The following is a 23,273-nucleotide window of genomic DNA, read 5'->3' as shown; positions in this document are numbered from 1 at the left end:
TAACAATCATTACACCATTATTTCTCCACAATAATTTATAAAGTCGATGTCATAGACATGACTATTACAACTTGATAAAGCGTTAGATATAATAATTTGTCATGACAACTTTATCCATAAATGTGAATTAAATTAAAAACACCCTTTATATACCAAATGATGCTTAATTGTTACAAAATGTAATAAAAAAATAACTTAAAAGACTTTTCTAGTGCAATAATTAAATAATTATGTAGTTAACCCCTTTCTTTTAAACTATATTAATATGCACTTCTTCTTTTAAAAATTATGAGCCTTTAATATTTTTTCACGTTAATCATAAAAATGATTTCCTGGTAAATAGGTAGGAAAAAATTACAAATATGACAAATATCAAGATGTTGGACCCTTCAAACTTCAATATATACCCTCTCAAAAAAATCAAACCTCTGATAATATTAGATAGCACAATTAATGATAGTTTAGTGGTCAGATACATGTATTACATGTTTTCTGCTATACTCCATTGGCCAGGAAAATTTTGAAGAGCCATTATAATTTACTTCTTGTTCCAACTGGTAAAGGAAAAGGATCGAAACGAGTGCTGATGATTCTCAAAGTGTCAAGGATCAGTATTTGCTCTAGGTCTGCTTCTAGGTTGGTCAGTTGGTTCTTTGGCAATCATTGTGTTGTTCTCAGTTTTTGGATCTCATAGACTGCCTGGTCTTGTGAACGTCATTAAAAATCTTCATTCATTCATATATAACGAATTTCGAAAGACAGGAACATTAAGACATGTCACTTTTACTTTTCCTTTGACCACAATATGACAATTTGTGTACTCCTTTACTTGGATTAGGAAAGTGGAAGCTACTAAAGCAGTTGCCACCTGTAACTCCAATTTTTCAGATAGTTCACTGGCCGATTTCTCCTAAAACGCCAACCACTTCTTATAGTAAATACATGTTTTGGGGGAAATCAAGCCATCATCTGTGCACTCGTGCAAAACCTAGTGTACAAATTTAAACATATTAGATTTCAATATAATAAAAATAGGTGCAAAAATAATTAATCTTGTAATTGTGTGTATTATAAACTTATATCTTTTAAAGTTGAAGTATTATATTGCAGATTGCAGTTGACAGAGAAAGTAAGACCATACAGGACAAACTCCACAAGGAATATCTGTGAATGCTGATGACTCTTGAATTCGAGTTTGAGAAACCCTAAAACAAAACTCATTCTGCAAATAAAATAACAAAATTTATATTAGTGTTGCAGCCAAATGTTATTCCAAATACATTAACGACCAATACATGAAATTAGTGAGTAGTTTTATTCAAAACCATAAATGAACCTGCAGTCTAACTAGGAACACAGATTTGCAATCCATCAGAGCTGACTTACCACAGGAATGGAAATAAAGTCCCCAGTTGCAGTGCTTCTGACTTTTTCCACGCTGCCATCTAGCACCAGCATATCCAATATCTGTTTTAACGTTGAACAACATGATAATAGTCAGTGGAATTAACTTCTAAAAAAGTGGGATTGCATCAGCATATTAAAATATCCAAGACGAGCTCAGTCTATGGACTCCCAAGTTAGTAAATACATTATCCTCAGTGACCACATAAGTCCTCTGGTTAAAGTCCTTATTCATTAATAATACAAGTACATCAATTATCAAAAACAAGAACACGGGAAGACAGTAATACTCCAAAACATTTTTGTAACGAGACAGCAGCTACTAGAATGGATGATATCCAAGGCCAGGCTTACTACTCGTTCTTGCTGCATGGATATTTTTGTCATAACTCCATACTTAGACAGTATCACTGGATTGAAAAATAGTCTCCTTAGCATAGTGTTGACGTGTATTTTGTACACAATCATACACAGAATAAAATACCAATAGGCATCTTATCCTCTCTTGAGAAAATAGTCTCTAACTGCTGAAGATCTGCAAAAAGGATCAGTTAGATGGACTCCAAGGTTCTTTTAGTGGGGTCTCCACGTGTGGACAAGCTTTTTTAGTGGTATGATGTGATTTGCTGTTTCCTCCAAGGCGTCTTACGGATTCCAAAGGCTCGAAGATTCTACTAAACTAAAAGGAACTTTCAAAAATAGCAAAAGGATAGGGTTTAAGGAAGTCTAATCTAGCCTAACCCTATGAATGACTTAGTATGGACGAGATTTGGCAAGACTCAACCAACTTCAATTTTGCCATAAGATAACAACTCAATTGAAATTAGTGCGATCTTCTAAGGTAATATAATGATGTTCAATGCATCAAAGACCAAGGACACTACTACGAAGGTACATATCCTAGATACGAAAATGCTTGAAGGTTAAGGACTCAAAATGTTCTCCAGTCGACCACGCAAGGCGTTCCTACAATCAGCAAGAAGCTAGTGGTTTGGATTGCGAATCCTACCAAATATCAAATCCCACACTTAGTCTTTCAAATTAACAAACTACTTTGATTGAGCGTGATTCAAGTACATCCAACAACCATGAAGATAACTTAAGAAATTTGCAACAAAACACCATAACTTCAATATTTTATTGATTTCCAAGTCATCATATACAACAATTGCTTGAATTTCTCTCTTCAAGACTCAATCTTGCTACAAAATAAAATTGCTTACAACTCTAATCTCTCTATTTCACTCTTATCTGACTATTCGACTATTAACTATTACTCAATGAAATGAAAAATGGGGGTATAAATAGCATCCCCAGATACAATGAAAGGTCCAGATCGAAAGTAAATCAACGGACAAGATCATGACACCTAAACCCTAATTAGGGTTTGTTACAAATGACCTCCTTTTTACTGAACAATATTAAATACATAGCCAAATATTAAATTTGGCACAAAAATCTAGGAGGTATCAACCAATGAGAAATAAGATGTCATGTCATCTGTAACAACCTTTCATCTAAAATCTTATTCCCTTTCCAATTCTCTTTCTTAGCATATGCAATGAATTTTGTCACGATTCCTTCGATTTCTGTGATTGGAATCTCAGGAACATTCTTGATACTCTCTTCTAAGTGGATGACCTGATCGAATGCATCTAGAAGAGCTGCGTCCCAAGTAGGTTCAAGTTCCTTCGTTCTATCAATCAGGAGTATGGTGGCATACATCTGATCATACTGCTCATCTGTAACATCTGCGTCCTTGCGAAAGATGATCTTGATTCTATCCTCAAATTCTTGTATATCCACATCTGTCTCGACCTCGATCCTTCTGCCAAGAATGGTACGAAGTACCTCAAATACTCTGTCCTGGATCGGATTGATCACCTCCTCAATTTGACCACATCTAACCCTGATGTCCTCGAAGAGAACACTCTTTATATGGAGTAAGGTTGACCACTGAAACAAACTGTGAGAATCACCTTCTAAGATCCTCTCCTGCGCTAAAATTCTTCTGGATGTGTGTCTTATTACTTTCAAGACAGGGATGACAACGTCCTTGGTATGGGCAAATGCAGCTACTGTTGCCATCAATCTGTGGATTATCTCAAGAAATTGGATAGCCTGATGAATGATCTTCGACATCCTTGTAACAAATTCTATGGCCACTGTATGAGATCTATCCATCCAACTGCATTTACGCTGGACCAGGTTCCTGAATCTTTCTGCTTCATTGATCGATTGAAGGGGCAATGCCTGCACTGGTGATCTAACTGGATCCTGACGTCCCAAAGGTTCATTGATGTGACTGAAATATGTCCTCCATGCACCGACCTCTCTCTCCAGCTTTCTATTCTTTTCTACTTCTTCTCTAAACTTGTCCTTCAATGCCTCAAATGTGTCGGTGGCATCATCTAAAGTCTGCTCTGCTGTGGATGGTCCTAACTCAAAAGTCTGTATATCATAATCCTCTGCTAGGATCTCACCCTCATATTTATCTGCTGCCGGTGTAGCTATCTGCAGTTTTCTAGATCCAGTCTCATCTCGAATCATCTTGGACATCTTTGTAGCCTTCTTCTTCTCTGTTATCACATGTGAACGTCCAACAAGGCTCTCTAAATCAATTGCATTGTCCTCGTCCTCAGTTACGATTACCTTGGTCAATCTTTCCTTCAACCAATCTGGGATATTCGATCTTGTCTCTTGAACTTGAATTTCTTTGTGTACTATTTCTTCTTGTCTGGGAGGAGATGTTACTTCATTATCATTATCTAAATCATAGTCTTGAAGAGATCCATCTGATGAAACATGCTGTGCCTGTCCTTCCTCCTGTCTGTCATTCTGTACCATCGACTCCATGGACTCTTCCACTCGAACTGTTCTATTCTCTGGTCTAGAAGAAGTACCTGGTGTTTGATCTTTGTTGGCACCTTGCTTTTTCTTGGAAGGCTCTTTCTTTTCTGATCTTTCTTTTCTCTTCGAACCTCTCGAATGGAGATTGCCCTCACTGGCACATCGAAGGTTACCTTCACCTGAATTCCTAGGATTAGGATTGCCTTCACTAACACTTGCTCCACCTTCGGCTGGCTTTTCTTCCAAAGTAAAAGACATAGCTATGCCTTGTTCTCTCAACTTCTGATGCTGAACGTCTACCCATCTGCGAGTACAAGACAAAACTGGTGCCATCAAATCATCTAAATCCACGGCCTCGGGCTCATTCCAATTCAAACTAATCGTTTTGCTTTCTCTATCATATGAAGACTGGATGTGCCTGCCATTGTCCTGAGCTTGGTCGGCCACTCTGTAAATCCTGCATTTCTTGATGAAATCCAAAGGCAATCTAGAATGTATCTTACGTTTCACTTCAAGATCATCTAGGAGATTCATCATAAAATCTTCAATTTGGTGCTCATGTCTAAATCTTCTACCGACCGTCTCCTCTAAATGTCCATGTGGATCAAAACTATTCCTCCAAGCAAAAGATGAAAAAGAATACAAGGCTAACTCCTTCTCTGCGTCATCCATGGCTAAGACATTAGGACATACCTCAACTGAATTACCCAAAATAACAGGTACCTGAACTCCATTCTGATGTCTGTGTCTGAATGCCTTCACATATGCTGCCAACTGCCTTGTTACTTCAAGTAACACAATTCTGTCTGTCGGGTACCTCGGCAACATGTATGGAGGTAAAGGACATCCATGCACTCTAATGTAAGTGAACTTGGGAAACTGAATGAACCAAGCACCATACCTCTTGATGAACTCCTGGGCATCCTGAGATAATCTGTTGTGAATCCCTCCTTGCAACGTCCTTGTGATGTTCATCGTGAAAGTATCATTGACTAACTTGTAGTTCTTTCCTGGCGGATGATGCAAGTAGGTATAGGATTCACAAGCTCTGACCTCGCCGGGTCCTCTTCCAATCACTCCTCTGTGAGGTAGTCTTGCGTACTCAACGCTCCTGATCAAAGCATAGATGACGTATGAACTCATGTGGAAGGACTTAGTAGCCCTGAGTCTCCTCAACTGTACGTCTAAGCAATGGCTAATTATCCTAGCCCAATGTATTGTACCCTTTCCTTGAACAATCACCTGGATGAAGTAGAACATCCACTTCTCAAAATAGAAGGCATGAGGTGCTCCTGTAACTCTGTTGAGCATGGTAATCAAATCTCTGTACTCCTCTTGGAAATCAATCCGATGCGGTGTGTTCGGTACCTTGCTTAGACGGGGACGACTCTTGAGTAGCCAGTTCTTGTTGATTATGCTTAGGCAAGCATCTGGATCATCATCGTACACTGATCTGGCTCCTTCAATGCTCTTGTATATCATGTCCCTGTGCTCTGGAAGATGGAAGGCTTCACTTATGGCTTCCTCTGAAAGGTACGCCAAAGTGTTTCCCTCATTGGACACAATTGTCCTGGACTGTGGATTGTAGTGACGGGCACACTCGATCATCAACTCGTGGCACTGAATAGCTGGAGGAAAACCGGCCGCCTTGATGATGCCACTCTCTATTATTCTCCGGGCGACAGGTGATGGCTTGCCAATGTAAGGGACCTCTCGAAACTTCTTCGTGCTAAAGTTCCCCAGGTTTGTATCTCCAATGTTGCTCCACTTCGACACGATCTTGGTCTCCACTTCTTCGGTCTTTTGATCTTCTTTCATGAGAGCTGAGCGGCTGGTGGATGCTCCCGCCTTTGGGGTTGCCATACCTACACAACATTTCATTATAAGAAATAGGTTTTGCAATAAATAACGTAAATAAGAGAGATAAAGTTTTTAGGAAACCTCATGATAAGTCTTTAGAGTTATCATTTCCTAAAAAAAACAACGATTGAGCTGAGAAATTCAAAATTCAAAACTTCAAAATTTGAAATATGACGATGAATGAATAAAGCAATAATAATTAAAATCGCCATACCTCGATAGAGAGCTAACTCTAAAATGCAAAAAGGAAAAGATCGCCTAGGGAAAATTGGAGGAGTAAAATAGTCTTCAATGTGGTCTCCTCAAAATCGACTTCGCCACCTTTGGATTTCAATGTGATCTTCAAGTATCGCCTTTGGCCTTGTCTTAAATGGATCTTCAAATTCGCCCTTGACAAATCGCTCAAACAAATCCTCCAAGTCTTTAGCAAATTCGCCTTAATGTATCCTCAAGTTCGCATTTGGTGTGGTCTTCAAATTCGCACCACCCTTTGATAACTAAGCGCCACCCTTGGTTTGAATTCGCACCACCTTTGAACACACTTCGCACTATATTCGCCTCTTCTCAATTCGCATGAAGAAAGGTAAAAATGATTATGTGAAAATGAAAATTTCCACTCCCCTTATATAGCGCTTCACACCTTTTACCCATTTTGGCCGACTTGAATAAATAAAACCATTTTAAAAAATGATTTTAAATGATTTGCAATAAAATAACAAGGCCGACTTGCTTAATTGAGCGCTCTAAATCGATTTTTATTTAATTAATTATTAATGCCTTGCGTTTTTTAAATGTGAATTTCGATTTTTAAATAAAGGCAAAAAATAATTAATAAAAGATAACGCCATATTAAATGCTAAATAAAATGGATATTCAATTTTTTAAATCGATTTAGCATTTGAGGAAAATTCGAATTGTTTATTTGGCGCCAAATTATGAAAAAGGAAGGGACGTACCTCATCGCTCTGGTCCCTTGGAGAGGGACAGGAGCGATTCAACATTTTTGTCTTGATTTTGCATTTTTTCACGATCAGCTCCTTCATTTCCACGTTAAAAATCGATCATCTTGATAGGTTCTTCGTATTTGATCATCTTGCATGTGTGCTTAAGTGCCTTTTGAGTGTACATCGCCCTGGTCCTTGTCCAAAGGACAGGAGCGATCCTCTTGTTTCCACGTCCATCTTGCATCTTTTAACTTCGATCTTTTATTGTTGGCGAATAACATCCTTTGTTCGTGTCTTTTGCGCTTATTCTATTTGCTCGCATGAAGTTTTGGGTGTATTAAAGGGATCATCGCCCTTGTCCCTTGGAGAGGGACAGGAGCGATCCATTATTTTGTCTTGGTTTTGGCAACTTTACACTTTGATCCCCTTTGCAATGTCTTCTAGACGCCGTCCTTCGCTCTTCCTAACCTCGCTTTGCTTTGATCTTGAAGGAACGTGAGTGTTTTGATAAGATCGCCCTGGTCCTTGTCCAAAGGACAGGAGCGATGTGAGGCTTTTACATTGTTTGGCGATGTTTGGACGTTGAAAACCCTTGCGAATTATCTTCATACGATGCCTTGGACCCTCTAAAACATTGCGAAGTCTTGTCCTTACGTAAATTTTGCATGAAATGGCCAATGCATTCAACATCGCCCTGGTCCCTTCCTAAGGGACAGGAGCGAACTAGGCTATAGGGTGCGAATTTCATCATTGCGACGACCTTTTAATGTTTGTGCTTGCTAAAGAAGTCTTGAAGTGTCCTTCGCCACCTTGTCTTGACTTGGATCGTCTTTGAACTTGCGTAGGAAGTAACATCACCATTGTATCGCCCTGGTCCCTTGGAAAGGGACAGGAGCGATCCTCCTTTTGTAGCCTTTATCTCACTTTGCCAGGTTCCACGTTTATATTCAACGGACTCGTCCTTCTTCACTCCATTCGTCCATGCCTTGACATTGTTTGTAACTTTGCAAGAAAATCAATTATATCAAAAATCGCTCTGGTCCCTTCCTGAGGGACAGGAGCGAACTAGGCATTTAGAACCTTTGTGGACATCCCAAAAATCTTCAATTTATATTCAACGCATTTATCTCATGTTTTTCCTTGTTTTTGAACGTAAACTTGCCTTGACCTTTGTCTGGATTTTGCATAATGAAGGAAATCGCTCTGGTCCCTGGGAGAGGGACGGGAGCTACAAGGTACCTCGCCCTGGTCCCTTGGAGAGGGACAGGAGCGATATTAGCATTCTAGGTCATTCTCCTTCATTTTTGCATCTCAAATTATATTCATTTGGCAAAGCATCTTCCTTCGGACCCTTTCAAATTGTTAAGTCATCGAAATCTTGCAAGGACAAGGCGAAATTTGATTTGTAGCTCCGGTCCTTCACTGAGGGACAGGAGCGATTTTCCTCCTGGAGGCATTTCTGTGCTCATGAAAATCTTCAATTTATATTCAATGGAAAGATATCGCCGTTCTCCATCACTTCCAACTCGAAATTTGTCTGGACTCTGCAGGGATGATGAGATATTTGAAAATGAGCTCCCGTCCTTCACTGAGGGACAGGAGCGATCTTGCTCCTACAGGCCAAAATAACATGATTTTTCACATTTTAACACTTCACGAGGCGAAAACAAATCAATTTCAATACCCAGGATCAAAAATCAAAAAAGTCAAAATTTGGTCAAAATATTCAATCGGACAAAAATTCACATTTCACTTTCAATACTTAGACAAATTTAAGCTCTGCATCAACATTCCAATTGAAAATTAAACCATTTTGGCGAACTCATTGCACTCAAAATTTGCATCCTAGAAAAGGAAGCTCGAAAGCTCTCAAAAACGACTGGATTTTGGCTTGAAAAGACAAAATTTAAAACCCTAAGGCTTGACCCTAAATCCAGACGACTAACTAACTAGCAAAATCCTAAAAACGAAAGCAAAAGCGAGCGAAAGACAAGCAAAAAGAGGGGGTCCCCATTTGCGATGGGGCGATGTGTGAAATGGTCACAACAGGTAGATACCCCCAAGTTCTGGACAGGACCAAAAGAAGGCATTTCAAGTTGCAGTCCATCCCCTATGTCTTAGTGGAAGGCACCCTTTTTTGAAGAGAATCTAATGAAGTCTTGTTAAGATGTATCGAGCAAAATCAAGTCAGCAGATTGTTAGAAGAATTTCACGATGGCTCTTCAGGGGGCCACTTCTCTGCAAGGACTACAACTATCCAAATAATGAGGGCTGGTTATTACTGGCCGTCATTATTCAATGACTCACATAGATGGGTGAAGAATTGCAAGAAATGTGCTTTCTTCTCTGGAAAGCAAAGACTAGCTACCCTACCTCTTCACCCCATCCGAGCAGATCAACCATTCGCCCAATGGGGTTTAGACTTCATTGGCATGATAAATCCACCTTCTAGTGCTGGCCACAAGTGGATCTTGGCCGCAACCAATTACTGGCTTAGCTAAATCTTCCAACAAGAACCTCATCGGGTTAATTAAAAGGACAACTGAAGACAACTAGAGGGCATGGCATACTAAGTTGAGGACAACCTTATGGGCTGACAGAATCACACACAAGAGAGCAATCAGTAACTCCCCTTTCATGCTGGTATATGGGAAAGAAGCAAGACTTCCAACTTCCCTAGAGTTACCCTCTCTTGAACTAGCACATCAGCTGGAATTGACAGAGAATGATGCCATGACAGTAAGGCTAGCCGAGCTGATGGAGCTGGACGAGGTTAGAGGTCAGGCTATGCATACGCTTGAGACTCATCAAGAGCAGGTCAAGAGAGTTTTTGACAAAAGGGCTACTAATAGGGTCTTCAAAGAGGGAGATCTAGTTCTAAAGTGGGATGCAGACAGAGCCAAAGTTGGGCAACACTCCAAATTCAATGCTATCTGAAGCGGTCTATATGGTATCACGAGTTGCAAGGAGGCCAATGCATTTCATCGCTCCAGGCTCGACGGCGAAGTTCTTCCAATCCCAATGAATGGGACTCATCTCAAGCCCTGCTTCTAAGGAGGGTGTTGATGACTATGTAAATATTAGAGTAGAAGTTGATTTGCTTTAATAAGTGCTTGTGCACCTGCCGCATCCTCCTTAAGAGTGTGTGCGCTCTAGTTTTCAGTTTCCCTCCAAGTGATGGAGCACACATGTTTTGTGTCTTTTCAATGACTCAGTGCCCAATGGATGCTCAAGGCTTTTGGGCTTCATGCTTAGCAGGCAAGCACCCCGCAGAGATCGCCAAAAATGTTGTCATTTTATGACACCCTTGGTCCATCAGTGAGAACCGATCAGAGATACGATCCATGGACCGACGCTACCCCAGTTGGTCAAGGAGAAAAGCAGTGGATTTATGAAGTGTGAAGTGTTGTCTTGTCTGGAGGAAGTTCCTTCCCTTTGCTTCTCTTTCCTCTTCCCCGGAACTCCGGAACCCCGAGGTTCTGAAGTTCCTTCCTTAGCCTTTCCTCTCTTCCCCGGAACTCCGAAACCTCGAGGTTCTGAAGTTCCTTCCTTTGCTTCCTTTTCTCCGAAGTTCCCCAAAACTCCGGAACCCCGAGGTTCCGAAGTTCCTTTCCTTTGCCTTCCCTTTCCTCTTCCCCGGAACTCCAGAACCCCAAGGTTTCGAAGTTCCTTTCCTTAGCCCTTTTTCTAGTTCCCCGAACCTCCGAAACCCCGAGATTCCGAAGTTCCTTCCCTTGGTCTCCTTCCTCTTTCCCGGAACTCCAAAACCTCGTGGTTCCGCAATTCCCTCCTTGCCTTTTTTTAGTTCCCCGGGAACTCCGGAACCCCAAGGTTCCGAAGTTCCTTTGCTAAGCCTCCTCTCCTCTCCCTGGAACTCCAGAATCCCGAAGTTCCGAGATCCCTTCCTTAGTCTTCCCCACTTCGGGAACCCGAGTTTCCGAAGTCTTCCCAACCTCCTTTCGGCTTGCAACATTTCTAGATGGTGTGATCAACACTCAAGGTTTTTGATGCTCCAACAACTCTTGCAACCAATTTTCTATATAAGGTTGTTATGCCTCATTGTAAAGGGTTCTCTCCCTGTTGGCTTGAGCTATTCTATGCTCTTTCACTTCTCTTAAAGATTTGTATATTTTTGCATTTCTGCAACTGTGAGTTTGGCCATTGGCCTTTGAATGAATTAAAATTATCATTCTTGTCTTCCTATAACTTATGCATGCTGTGTATGTTTCCTTACCTTCATCATAGGTGTATCTTTTGTGGCTCTTCTCTCATATATGTAGTGTTGATTTATTTCTGAGTGTGACTTGTGGGAAACCTTTTCCCCTCTTGACATTCAGCAAGTTCTAACCTCCATACACGCATTGGAGTCATTCATGCAACTGAAGTTTGTGCATCTCTTGGGTATTTCATTTGATTTTTTGTGCCATTTCGGGTGGAGAGAGAAACATCTCTGATCTTGGTGCATCACCTCCTTTTATTTTAAGCATTTATCTCTTCCCTTTTCCTCTACAAGCTGTTAAGATAGCCTTACAAGTAAGATTTGAAGTGCGGAGTTGGTTCAACACTTGCACCTAGATTGAGAAGGAAGTCGGCCTTCTCCAGAGATTCAACCCCCTTGCGCAAGGTCCCACACTTTGAGGTTGTTTCCATGTTTCACGAGGTTGTTGAGTTGATAGCTCAGCAAGGGTGCAAGATTTTGTGATAACACTATCCTTTTGGGCCAAGGTTTCAAGGAGCTTGCTAGCTTGAGCTGATCTTATGTGTGTTGGGCCTTTCCTTTGAAGCATAAGATCTTAGACATTCATCTTGCTTCCTTGCATCTTCCTTTGTTGTTACACATAATCATCCTTTGAGTGAGACATGTTTTTTTACTGATCTTCTTGTGTACTTGTTGGTTTTCAATCCTGGTAGTTCTTCTTTCATGTTTGCCTATTTCCATTTGCTCAGTTGGGCAGACCCTTGCCAAGTGGCCATGCTCATGGCACATTCTACTATACAATGGGGATGTTTTCCTAATTTATGGGATGCTCCCATTCTATCGTCCCCCAGTTCTAATAAGATTTTGTCATGGAGTGGCTTTTCTAAGTTCACACATAACATTTCTTAGCACAATTAAGGAGTTCTGGCTGTCTATGTTTGTGGTGTATTCTCCAATTGCATTGCCAACCTCTAAAAAGAAAGTTCTTTAGTATTTACGTACAGAAGTAATGGTCTCTCCCATATTGGAACCATACTTGCCAAAGCCTCTATAGTTCAGTGCTAGTGACCATGGTTTCATGAGAAGACTTCACCTATTTATAAGCCATCGCCCTTTTTGTAATGCCTGATATTTTTCATGTTTGGTTGAGAAAACTTCTGTAAAGTATACTTTTGGCATCACCAGCATGTCCACAAAATCTGATGCTTTCTTGTTTTCCAGTGCCCAAGTACATGATGTTTTTGGCCAGGGTATGTTTCCCATGGATCTGAATATGATGGTTTGTTTAATTGGCACTTATATGTTTTCTATTGCATTCAAGGTAAAGTACATTTCTGGAGTGCCTTCCAATTTTAGATACCATAACTATTCCTTTTCCGAAGGAAAATTGGATTGATAGTATTTTTCTATGTGCTCTGATGCATATGTTTTGTTAGGTTCTCTCTAGAAACCTGATCGGATTCCTAAGAGACTACATACCTGAATCTTGGTTAACATGAGCTCATGGGAAGACAACCTCCACTTAAGGAACACGTTTAGGTCTATTTGGACTGGATGGATCAATTTGTGCTCGCTGGTGTCCAAATTGCAGTCGTAATGCTTTACTGGAGGCATGGTAGAGTTAGAAGGTTGTATAAGCCAAATACTCTAGCCCTACTTGCTCATATACTTCAGTAAAAGAAAAAAATTGAAAGAAAATACGAAAAAATTGGCACCAGCACTGATGCTCTCTTTAAATGCATAAAATATATATTCACCTGAGATTAAATATTATTGAAATGAAAGAAGATTCAAAGGTTGTTTGTATCATACTTGCATCAGTTCGTCACTTTTCAATTCCACGTTTGCTATCCCTAGCTTTTTGATATAATCAGCAATGCTCCCAATAGTTGCTACAACCTGGTCCAAGAAGCCACAAGAGTAGATTACCATGAATATCAAAAATTGATTTGACATTAAAAAAAAAAGTCTCTCCAATATACCTGCTGCCTGACAAAGCGCAAGCACTGTTGCTTAACAACATTAGTGAACTCTGCATCAAAAGTTTGTCCCGTGTACCATGCTCCTCCAGTTATTTCCTTTGAAGGTGTCAATTCTGCCAGCATGTAAACTTTCTTTGCTTGATTCTGCAAAACATAGAAACAGAATTGAAATATTTACCTTGAAAAGCCAAAAACAAATACAATGTAGCTATTTAAAATTGCAGTCCTTCCTTTTAGTTACCGAAGGTTGTAATATGGAGCACTATCTTGCAGGAACTCAGAAAATCCATTATAGGAAGACGAGCAAAGTCAATATCCCCATACCCACAATTTCTGGTGACTACATTTATATATAATATAGCCATATCCTTATTTATTTACTCGTGTCCCCTAATCTGAATCATGTCCGCTTACCAATACGTGTTCCCCTACACCTCAAAGTAGCTATGAATATTGTTTCATAATTTAATCAGAAACAAGAACAGTATTTGACTCGTACACGTTGGGTGGTGTTGGCATGCCGCATAAAAATGGAGTGGTATCTTTTTAAGATAATAAATTCACATTATTCTTAATGCACTTGTCTGTCTCATACATTGTTTAAAAACAAAAAATTGTAAAAAATAGCTATGGTTAAACAATGTCTAATTTACTTAGACCCATTTAAAGAAATTATTATTTATGTCAAATATGGTTACATGCAGATGGTAGGATCCAAGTGAGCCTCATTTTCATCCATTCTATATGTATTTGATCACTAGTTCACACTTTACAGAGTTTTCTTCCCCAGCAGAGAAAGCAATTGAATACACCCTTGGCTTCTCAAACTATACAAAGATCATAGTATAAAATCTTGGCAAGTAACTCACTGGCTGGTAAGATTCACAATGCAAACAAAGCTAGTGAGTGAGTTACTCAGCCAAAATTTCACCAAAAAAACTAACCAAAAACTTGTTAGTCCAACAAAAAAACTCACTAGGCAGAGGGAAAAAATGACCAATCAGCCCATTAAAACACACTCATTTGTTCACACTGTTTCATTTGACTTTTTGACCTAACAAGAAAAATCACTAGGTGTAATATTCCCCCATGGATATTACCAGATTTTTTAACAAAACATTTCATATGAATATTCATGAAATCATCTGCATTAAATTCAATCTCTAAACAACCAATAATTGCAACAATTTACAAATAAAAATCATTTATAACAGTTTGAAACCAAGTCTGAAATTTCTTATAAATATTACCATTAACTCCTCAGTAGAAAACCAACAGAAATATCCAATCTCAACCACAGAGTTTACGGTCATATTGGAATTACCAGCAATATGTATTTGATGCACCGGTGAGACACCTGAACGATATCTCCAACAAACAATGGGATTCCGTCCACTGCCTCCAAGCTTGAAGGTTTTTGTCCTCAAACCTGCTGAAAGCCAGAGCTTCCCAGAATTCTCCAAGAGAGAAGAATAACCATACATAAACCAAGCATAATCAGAATAAGCCTCTCAATGTTCTTTTAAAAGCACAACCCTGTGACTCTTCTTCTCCCCTTCTGCCTGTCCCTTCATATTCTTTTTTCTTTGTCTCTTTATTTTCCCTTTTTTAAATTAAAATGACTTTATTAATTATTCACTAAGCCACCGAAGTTTGGGGTGTCTCCCCTCCCATATTCTATGTATTCTAGCAGGTACACCCCCTCTGTTACTTGCTCTAGTTCCTCTACTTCGAGCCTGTAGCTCTGGAACATTTCATAATCCTCCATTTGCCAGTGGAAGAGCCCGTTCAATGACCCTGTCTCATCCTCGGAGCATTCTCCTAGTTTGAGAATCCCTTCGTCGTTGGGCTCCCTGTAGCCCCGTCCTTCGTCCCTCGGGTAGCCTTTTCCTTCATCCTCCGATTCCGAAGATGATGTCAGTTCCTCGTCAACAACCTGGGTCCTCAGATCAATGGTGTACTTCCGCCCCCCTTTCTCCATAGAAAGGGTGTTCTTTTTCCAGTCGTGGTTCACCTTTGCTGTAACCAGCCACCCTCTGCCTAAGATGGCGTCGTACCCCTTCTTCTTGAGTGGGATTACCACAAAATCTAGTATAAAAGGTTGCGTGCCAATGGTGACCGGCTGGGCCATCAAGGTGCCGAGTGGCTTGATGTCGTGTTGGTCTGCACCTACCAAGTTGAACATGGGTGGCCATAGTTTTGGCTTCCCCAACTTCTTCCACGTATCCTCTAGCAGTACATTCACCCCCGAACCTCCATCCACGATGGTGTCTTTGAGGATAGCCCCAAGAATTCCCATCTCTACTACAGCAGGATGCCGACCACTATTTAAGGCCAACAACATTGGGTCAACCGAGGGGCTGACCGGAACTTCCGCTCGTGTGGCACGCAAAGGTGCTTGCGCAGTGGTTTGTATGGAATTAAAAATGGCGGTTCTTAACTGTGGCATTGTTTCTAGAAGGTCCTTTACCCTTATAGGTACTTGCATCTGCAGTACTTGCCCAATGATGTTATTTTTCGCTTCTGTATCGGATGATGTACTTGCCACCTCGTTGTCCCGTCGTTCGGCCGTCATCTCACGTTCAATATTGGCCTTTGCCTCCCGTAATCGCTCCTTCTCCTTACGGGGGTCGGGATAAGTGGCCTTTTTCGTTTGGGCGCGGGTGATTGCCAGTACTTCTTTCTCACCAATCTTCTCAATGTTGAGGAGATTAACCCCTGCCTGTGGGCAATTTGCGTCCTCATGGTCGCCTGGCCCACACCATCGGCAGAGGTGCTGAGGGGTGGCTTCCTTTGTGCAATCACGGGCAAAGTGCCCCCACTGATTACAAGCCCTACATTGGATAATTGGCCGGCCCTTGGTGTCATACTGGATACGGCTTCCGTTATTGTTATTGTTGCTATTCCTTCCGCCGCCGCGTCTGTTGTCCCGGTAACCTCCAGATGATGTCGTTGTGTTGGTTTGCGAAGTTCTGACGGCCGACTGCTCTTGCGTGAAGAGAACTTGTTGGCTCCTGGTTTTCATATTGTAGGGACATTCCTTTGTCAAATGTCCTGCGATCTGACAAATGTCGCAGAAAGCCTTCTTGGGGCAGGACCCCTTGGTGTGTCCGTCACTCCTACAGTCGGTACACCACAGGTCGTTTTCTTCAGTCTTACTTGTACTCCCCTTCATGGCTTTGAATTCCTTCAGCATTCGTTCCATGTCCTTTTGGAGAGCATGCACCTTTTTACTCGATTCATCACTGTTGCTGCTTTCCCCGTCAGAGTCTTCATCATCGTCAGATGAATATTTATTGCTTTTCTTCTTCTTTGACGTTTTGTATTCGCTCTCCAGGTCCATCGCCCTATTATAGGCGTCGTCATATGATGTAGGTGGAACAATTTTCATCTTCCTCCGGAGGGAATGCTTTAGTCCCTCCACGAACCATCGCTTTTTCAACCCATCTGTTGGTTGACTCTCCATTTTTCCCAGCAATTCCTTCAGCCTCCTGCTGTATGCCCGTACTGTCTCCTTGGTACCTTGTTTGGTACTGTATATCTCCGTTACAATTTCATTGTCATCACGGAGCAACCGAAACTCCTCCGTGAATTCCTTCTATAGATTGGCCCACGTGGCCACTTTTTACTTGTCCACATCGGAGTACCAATCTATGGCAACTCCACGTAACGTGGCTGGGAACTACGTTACCCATTCGTTTTGGTCAGTAACACCGTTCGCTGACCATATGGTTTCGCGCGTTCGACAATGGTGGACGGGATCTTCCTTCCCCTCGCCGTTGAACTTCGGCAACTTTTGTTTACTGGCCATCCCACCACTCGGTCTCGCTCCTCTGGTGCCTTGTGTGCTTGTACCTGATGATCCTCCGCCTCCACCTCCTGCACCTGACCCTCCACTCATGGGTCCTCCGGAGAAGGTTGTTGACCCCGAACTGAACAAATTGCCTCTCGTACGGTACCCTTGTGCTCCTTCGGCACCGTCGGCCGTACCGTCACCTTCGGTCGTCTCCCTCCGATTGTCCTCCGAAATGGACAAATTCTTTAGTAGGTCTCTGGTAGCGTCGATCAAGTTTAGATTTCGCCTTGTTTGTTCCACCAACTCTTTGCGACTTCTTACCCTACGGTGGTGGTATTCAGGCGAACTATAGAGGTCGCCTTCGGCACCCTCCGTAACTCCTAGGTTCTCCTCGGGCAACCCTACGACAGTGTAGAGAGTGTACTTCTCTCCGTCTATCTCTGCCTCCACAACCTCCGTGACACCTCCTGGGTTCCCTTTGAGCAACCCCTCAGCCGATCGTCCCTCGGCAAGCTGCCTTAGCCTATGCCTTCGTTCTACTTGCTGCTCCAGAATCAAGGCCCTCTGCGCAACCTCCCACTTGTCCATTTCTATTTTTTTTTTCTATCTGTATTCAATAGATTGGGCATTAATTGTCGTACATTTCCATAATTCGCAATACATTTCCTCAAATACAACTCGTCTCAATGACACTTTTATTTGAATATAAAAAGTTCAAGGTTCAATTCCCTCCTGGCTTGGCGCCATCTCATTCCGTTTCCCGTTGACTGTTCTCTTCGTAGCGTTGCAGGATTTGTTGTCGTCGCTCTTCCTAGGCAATCTCCTCCAGGCGGGCCTGTTGTGCCAGCGATGCCTGTGCAAGCAACCGGGGAAGGTGGTTCATCAACTGGTTTACTGCCGGACTAACCTCCAGCGCTGTCCACACGGTACTTGGTGGGATTTCCGCCTCCGCCTCCTCTCATCGGACGTAGGTCTGGATGGCTACCTGGAGCAAAATTGAAAATTCTCGCGTTGCCGTGTCTTCTCCTGTGTAAAGTTTTGTTCGCGCATCGTCGGCCTCTGGGTTTATTTCACCAACGGGTAGGCCCATTGTGTCCGTGCGCCATCCGCGTCTTCCGTTCCCGAGTATGTCTAGGCAACGGCGCCAAATGTTTGCCCTCTCGGGTAAACGGTTAAATGCAGAAAGTAAATGCACAGAACATAATGGAAATACATTAATTAACCAGTCTCTGTATTAATTCAACAGTCCATGTACATCAAGTGCTTATAAGATTACATTTGACACAACTATCATGATCCACTTCGAAGGAAAGGTACGCAATATATAATACCCGAAGGGGTGTGACCAACCGTCGCATCCAATTGCCCTTCGGGACGACTAACTAACTGACCGTTGTAACTCATTATTACCAACGACAACTTAAACATAATATGACAACATAGCATAATGATTATTCCCGGCAACATCCATTAAGTCATTTTAATACTTACTAAATAATTAAATTGTCATTAATTTTGATATAATTTGACAGCTTAAAATTTAATTACTTAATTGACTTCTAATGTCCCAAAAAGGGGGCATTACAATCCTCCCTTCCCAGAGATTGCTTGCCCTCAAGCAATCTGCACCTGCATGCTGAAACCAAATACTTAGATCCCATATCAACCTCAAGAATGTTTCTCCACCAATCTGCTGCACTACTATGATATAAACAACATGCCTAGAATTTTGAAGCCACTCGTCAAAATCCAACTGAAGTAATGCACCAATCATGCCAATGCCAGGATTGCACATTATCATGCTGTCAAAACTATCAAATATGAGGAGATAGTAGTATCTCAAGGAGCTATCAACACTGAACAACTCTCCAACTGTGAATGATCTCCCATGGAAGTGCATAACACTCATCATAGGCACACAATAAAACATATCAGCCCATCCTGAGCTGCTAGTGTAATCCATAACAACTCTCATAGGTCCAGAAACTCCAAGAGTACTGAGATCAATACTATAATATATATTCTGCCAAGGTAACTCAAAAAAGACCACCTCAGAAAACTCCCTACAAATCAAGTTCCAAGTACTACTGTAGTCAACTACTGACAACATGACAACAACACTTTGCCTCCAAATGCTAGTGTAGGAAAAATGAATAATCCAACAAACCCAACTCACTGCAAGCACACATACTGATGTTATTAAGTGACCATAATGACTCAAATTAGCCCAGACAAACGTGAAGAATAATTCAGTCATGCCCAAAAGATGCCCCACAACTAGCTGCACTAGTGCAAATACTCTGAAGTCAATGCCAACGCTGGGAAGGAACTAGCACAACAGTAAACAATCTAAAATGTCATTGTATACATAGGAATCACGAGAAAGGAAGTAGCTGAAAAATCATTTCGTCTGATCACATCGTACCTAACATCCATCCTCAATCGAGAACTACTCATTTGTTGAACTAAAGAATCCATCCAGCTCATTTGTAGATCAGAATCTGAACTCATATGTAGGCTGATTAGTAAGTGGGCAGCAGTACTAACTCTAGAAATTAATCCACTATTCCAATCCTGTGGCCAAATCTCATCACTAGGAGCTATACCTGGGTCCCAAATCATGCAATCAATTCCATTCTCATCACTCGAGTCAAAAAGAGCTCCCTCATCCAACTAGAAGAGTGGATTATCAAATGTCCAATCAGCATCCACCTCAAACGAAGAATTGTCAACAACCTGAATATTATCCTTTACTCCCAACTCATACTGAAGTTTTGGCTGGTCCAAAAAGTTTATTACTTGATATTTTGGGACTGCTATCCAAGTCATAAGTTTGTTGTATGTTGTCTAGTTCCTTAATCACTTCCTTGAAAAACTCAATCCTTCCTCTATTCTCTTGTTCCCTGAACCGATTAGTGACCAAAATCTGATTTTTTGCTTCTTGAAGAGGAATTTGTGTATTCTACAATGTCTCCTATGTATAGTTAAGCTCCTTGATGAGCTTATTAATCTCATCTTCCTTTTCCTTCAATTTATTAGCAGATACTTCAGCAACCTTTAAAATATGATCCCTGTCTGAAAGTAAATACAAATATTCAGATTTCATTGATTCCAGAGCCACTTTGACCATTTGCAAGTCAGCAACATAAGAATCACCTTCCATACCCCTTTGATTCTTTTCCACCTGAACCTTCCTGTAAAGATTTTCAATGATCCTATGAGTGTCATCATAACATGCTAAGGCTGCAACAACCATATCATTAGTAACTTTCAGCTGATTCATCAAAGTATGTTTCTCATCATTGTCCTTTTGAAATGCATTTTCTGATTGGTCATCCAAAACACCATCATCCATCAATGAACTGCTGCTATTAAGAGCACATGATTCATCACACCTCTCAAGGATGTCATCAATGCCATCATAAGCCTCAAACTCCTTTTCATACAAAGTCCAAGTTGCTGCTATGTCATCATTCTCAAACAATTTCTCATCGTGTGAAGATTCATAAACTTTGTTGGAAACATCTTGGGACTCCAATATGCTCTTTCCTTGAGTAAGACCATCCTCATCAAAATGTTTGTCGATAACAACCTCCAAGTCACCAATATAGAGATTTGTATATCCCTTATTAATAACAACAGTTGAATCCATCTCCTCACAAGCATTTAAGATATTTTGTCGGAAATAAGCTGTGACATTCCTATTTTCTTCATTGTTGGTCCATACCTCTTTGGTTGACTTATCATCCTTACTTTTCCCACAAATATGATTAGGTGTCTAAGTCTCCAAGCATGTAAAACAAATCTGCTCCTTTCTCATTTGGTTCTTACTTTTTTTGCGAGTCCCTGCAACCTGTAAGCCCATTGAGATTAATTCATTTTCAGTCATGTGTTCCTGAACCTTTCAATTTTATGCTCAATCAATCTTTTGGAGAATTCATAAGTAATAGGTGATATAGCATGTTCCTTCCTCCAAATAGCCAACAAGCCTGATTGCAACAACTTACAAATATCATCATCTTCATCTAAGATTAAGGACATAATGGTTTGCATACAAGCCCTCATATTATCTGGATGATGTTTCCAGATTTCAGTTAAGAAACAATGAAACATTTGAAGAATCATTTTTTCACATTTGAGATCCAACATAATGATGAATGATCTGGTGCTTGCCATGATTTCTAAAATCTTAGCCCTCTTACCAAAAGTAGGGGCTTTGACATCATGTAACTGTTGTGACGTATTCACACATCTCTCCATTGCAAATGGGGACCCCTACTTTTTGCTTTCTAGGGTTAGTTTTATTTGCTTAGTTGTCTGGTCTTGGCTATTAGCCTTTGCATTGGAGAGTTGCCAGAGAGATCATTAGGATAGCAGGGTCTGCTTGAGTTGAGGTGGGTCAGTAGGTGGTCCAGGTCAAGGTCTCTTTGAAAGCCTTCTCTAGGTCAGGCCTTGCTCTTGTTTCTAGGTTAAGTCTTGATTGAGTTTGAGGAAGTCCTTATATCCTGCTCGGAGTCTTGCATTTTGAGACCTATGTCTTTGAGTTAAGGAAGTGAATGAAGGTTTGTGAGTGAGTATCATCAAGGATTTTCCCTTTAAGGGTTTGAGTTGGTCAAGTCAATGGATGATGAGTTCTTGTCCTCTAGGCATTGATAGGTATAAAATTGACCTATTTTGCCCTTAGAAATGCCTAACGACCAATCCTAGACTTGAAAATTTGGAGAAAGGTCAAGAATTTGAGCATTTTTGCAAAATTCGCTCCTGACCCTTCCAAAGGGTCCAGAGCGAATTTCCTTTGATCTCCTTGTTTAGAACAAAATCTTTGGAGTGATTGAGGCAAGATTGATTCATGCAAGCCTTGTGAGTAAGTTGCAACCAAGTGAAGTGAAGTTCTATGAGGAATTTATGCAAATTTCGCTCCTGACCCTTCCAAATGGTCCATAACGAAATCCTCCAAAAGACTTATTTCTTCACTAGGGACATCAGATGGTGGACATACATGGCAAGGAAAGGATTCAAAAAGACAAGTCTAAAGCTAGATGAGTGAAAAGAAGGAAGAATTGGGTCTAGACTCTACAGGAACAAATTCACTCCTGGCCCTTCCAAAGGGTCCAGAGCAAATTTCTTCATAAAGCATTATACCTTGCTCAAACCTTTAAACTAGCTCATTCCCAAGCATTTTTTAAGGCAAAACACTTGTTTTTGATGAGGAAAGGTTGAAAATGAAGTCAATAATGGAAAATTTGAGCCTAAAACATCAATTTCGCTCCTAACCCTTCCAAAGGGTCCAGAGCGAAATTCTTAGAAAGACTTATTTCCTCACCAAAAGCATTAGGTAGACACCACTTTGAGAGCAAGTTGTCATGAGTATGATAAGATAAGGAGGAATGGACAAGTGTTAGGCAAATTGAATGAGAATTGAGCCTAAAAATGCAAATTTCGCTCCTGACCCTTCCAAAGGGTCCAAAGCGAAATTTCCTAAATCCATATTTATTCCTTCTTTGAAGACCAAGATCTTTGTTCCTATGACGTGGTTGAGAGAGGGTTGATATATACTTGCCTTGAAAGTAATTTGGAGCAAAGGAAATGATAGAATTGAGACTAAATCACAAATTTCGCTCCTGACCCTTCCAAAGGGTCTAGAGCGAAATCCTTAGGACTCCCTATTTCACCTTGTTTTAAGCTAGGATGGATGCTAGTTGCATAATCATGATGGAAGGAGGTTTAAAAGGTTAAGTTCAAGGCAAAGAAATGATGAAAATATGAAGAATTAAGCAACTTTGTCAATTTTCACTCTTGACCCTTTCAAAGGGTCCAAAGCGAATTTTATTATAGGTCCTGTCCCTGGAGAGGGTCTAGAGCGAATTTCATTATAGGGCCTGTCCTTCCAAAGGGTCTAAAACGAAATTGATCTTAATGCCCTCTTGTTGATGGTTTGAAATGAGAAATACCATGTTAGGATGAATATATCATAAGTGCTTGACACCATTTTTGTTTGTTTGTTTTGTAGATCAACAAAATCAAGGTGGAGGAAGATCAGGCCAAGATAGGGGCGACCTCTTCAAGTTTCATCATCATCAAGGACACTTCAAATGCGTGAGAGAAGACTCAAGGTGCTTCAAAGTTGGAGGACTTCAAGTGTTCAAGAAATTGCAAGCAATGAGGCTGACCATCCTTAAGGACCTCATTCTACCACATGGAGAAACCACAGGATGTCAAAAGGAAGGATCTTACAAACA

The 23,273-nt window shown here is 40.9% G+C and overlaps 1 protein-coding gene across 12 annotated transcripts in view; it reads right to left on the bottom strand.

The window, feature by feature from the left end:
- Positions 1-312: 312 nt before the first annotated feature.
- Positions 313-23,273, bottom strand: part of LOC131065136 (uncharacterized) — a 144,461-nt gene continuing 121,500 nt past the window's right edge. For all 12 annotated transcript variants that reach the window (XM_057999561.2, XM_057999563.2, XM_057999558.2 and 9 more), the window contains 5 exons: positions 13,239-13,382; positions 13,069-13,155; positions 1,387-1,467; positions 1,142-1,222; positions 313-988 (listed from right to left, as the gene is read on the bottom strand). In XM_057999561.2, the coding sequence (XP_057855544.1) occupies positions 911-988; positions 1,142-1,222; positions 1,387-1,467; positions 13,069-13,155; positions 13,239-13,382 (471 nt within the window). In that variant the 3' untranslated portion in view covers positions 313-910. The remainder of the gene's footprint in view (positions 989-1,141; positions 1,223-1,386; positions 1,468-13,068; positions 13,156-13,238; positions 13,383-23,273) is intronic.

This window comes from Cryptomeria japonica, chromosome 5 (genome assembly GCF_030272615.1).
Source record: "Cryptomeria japonica chromosome 5, Sugi_1.0, whole genome shotgun sequence".
NCBI lineage: Eukaryota > Viridiplantae > Streptophyta > Pinopsida > Cupressales > Cupressaceae > Cryptomeria > Cryptomeria japonica.
This window is presented reverse-complemented; position numbering and strand designations above follow the sequence as displayed.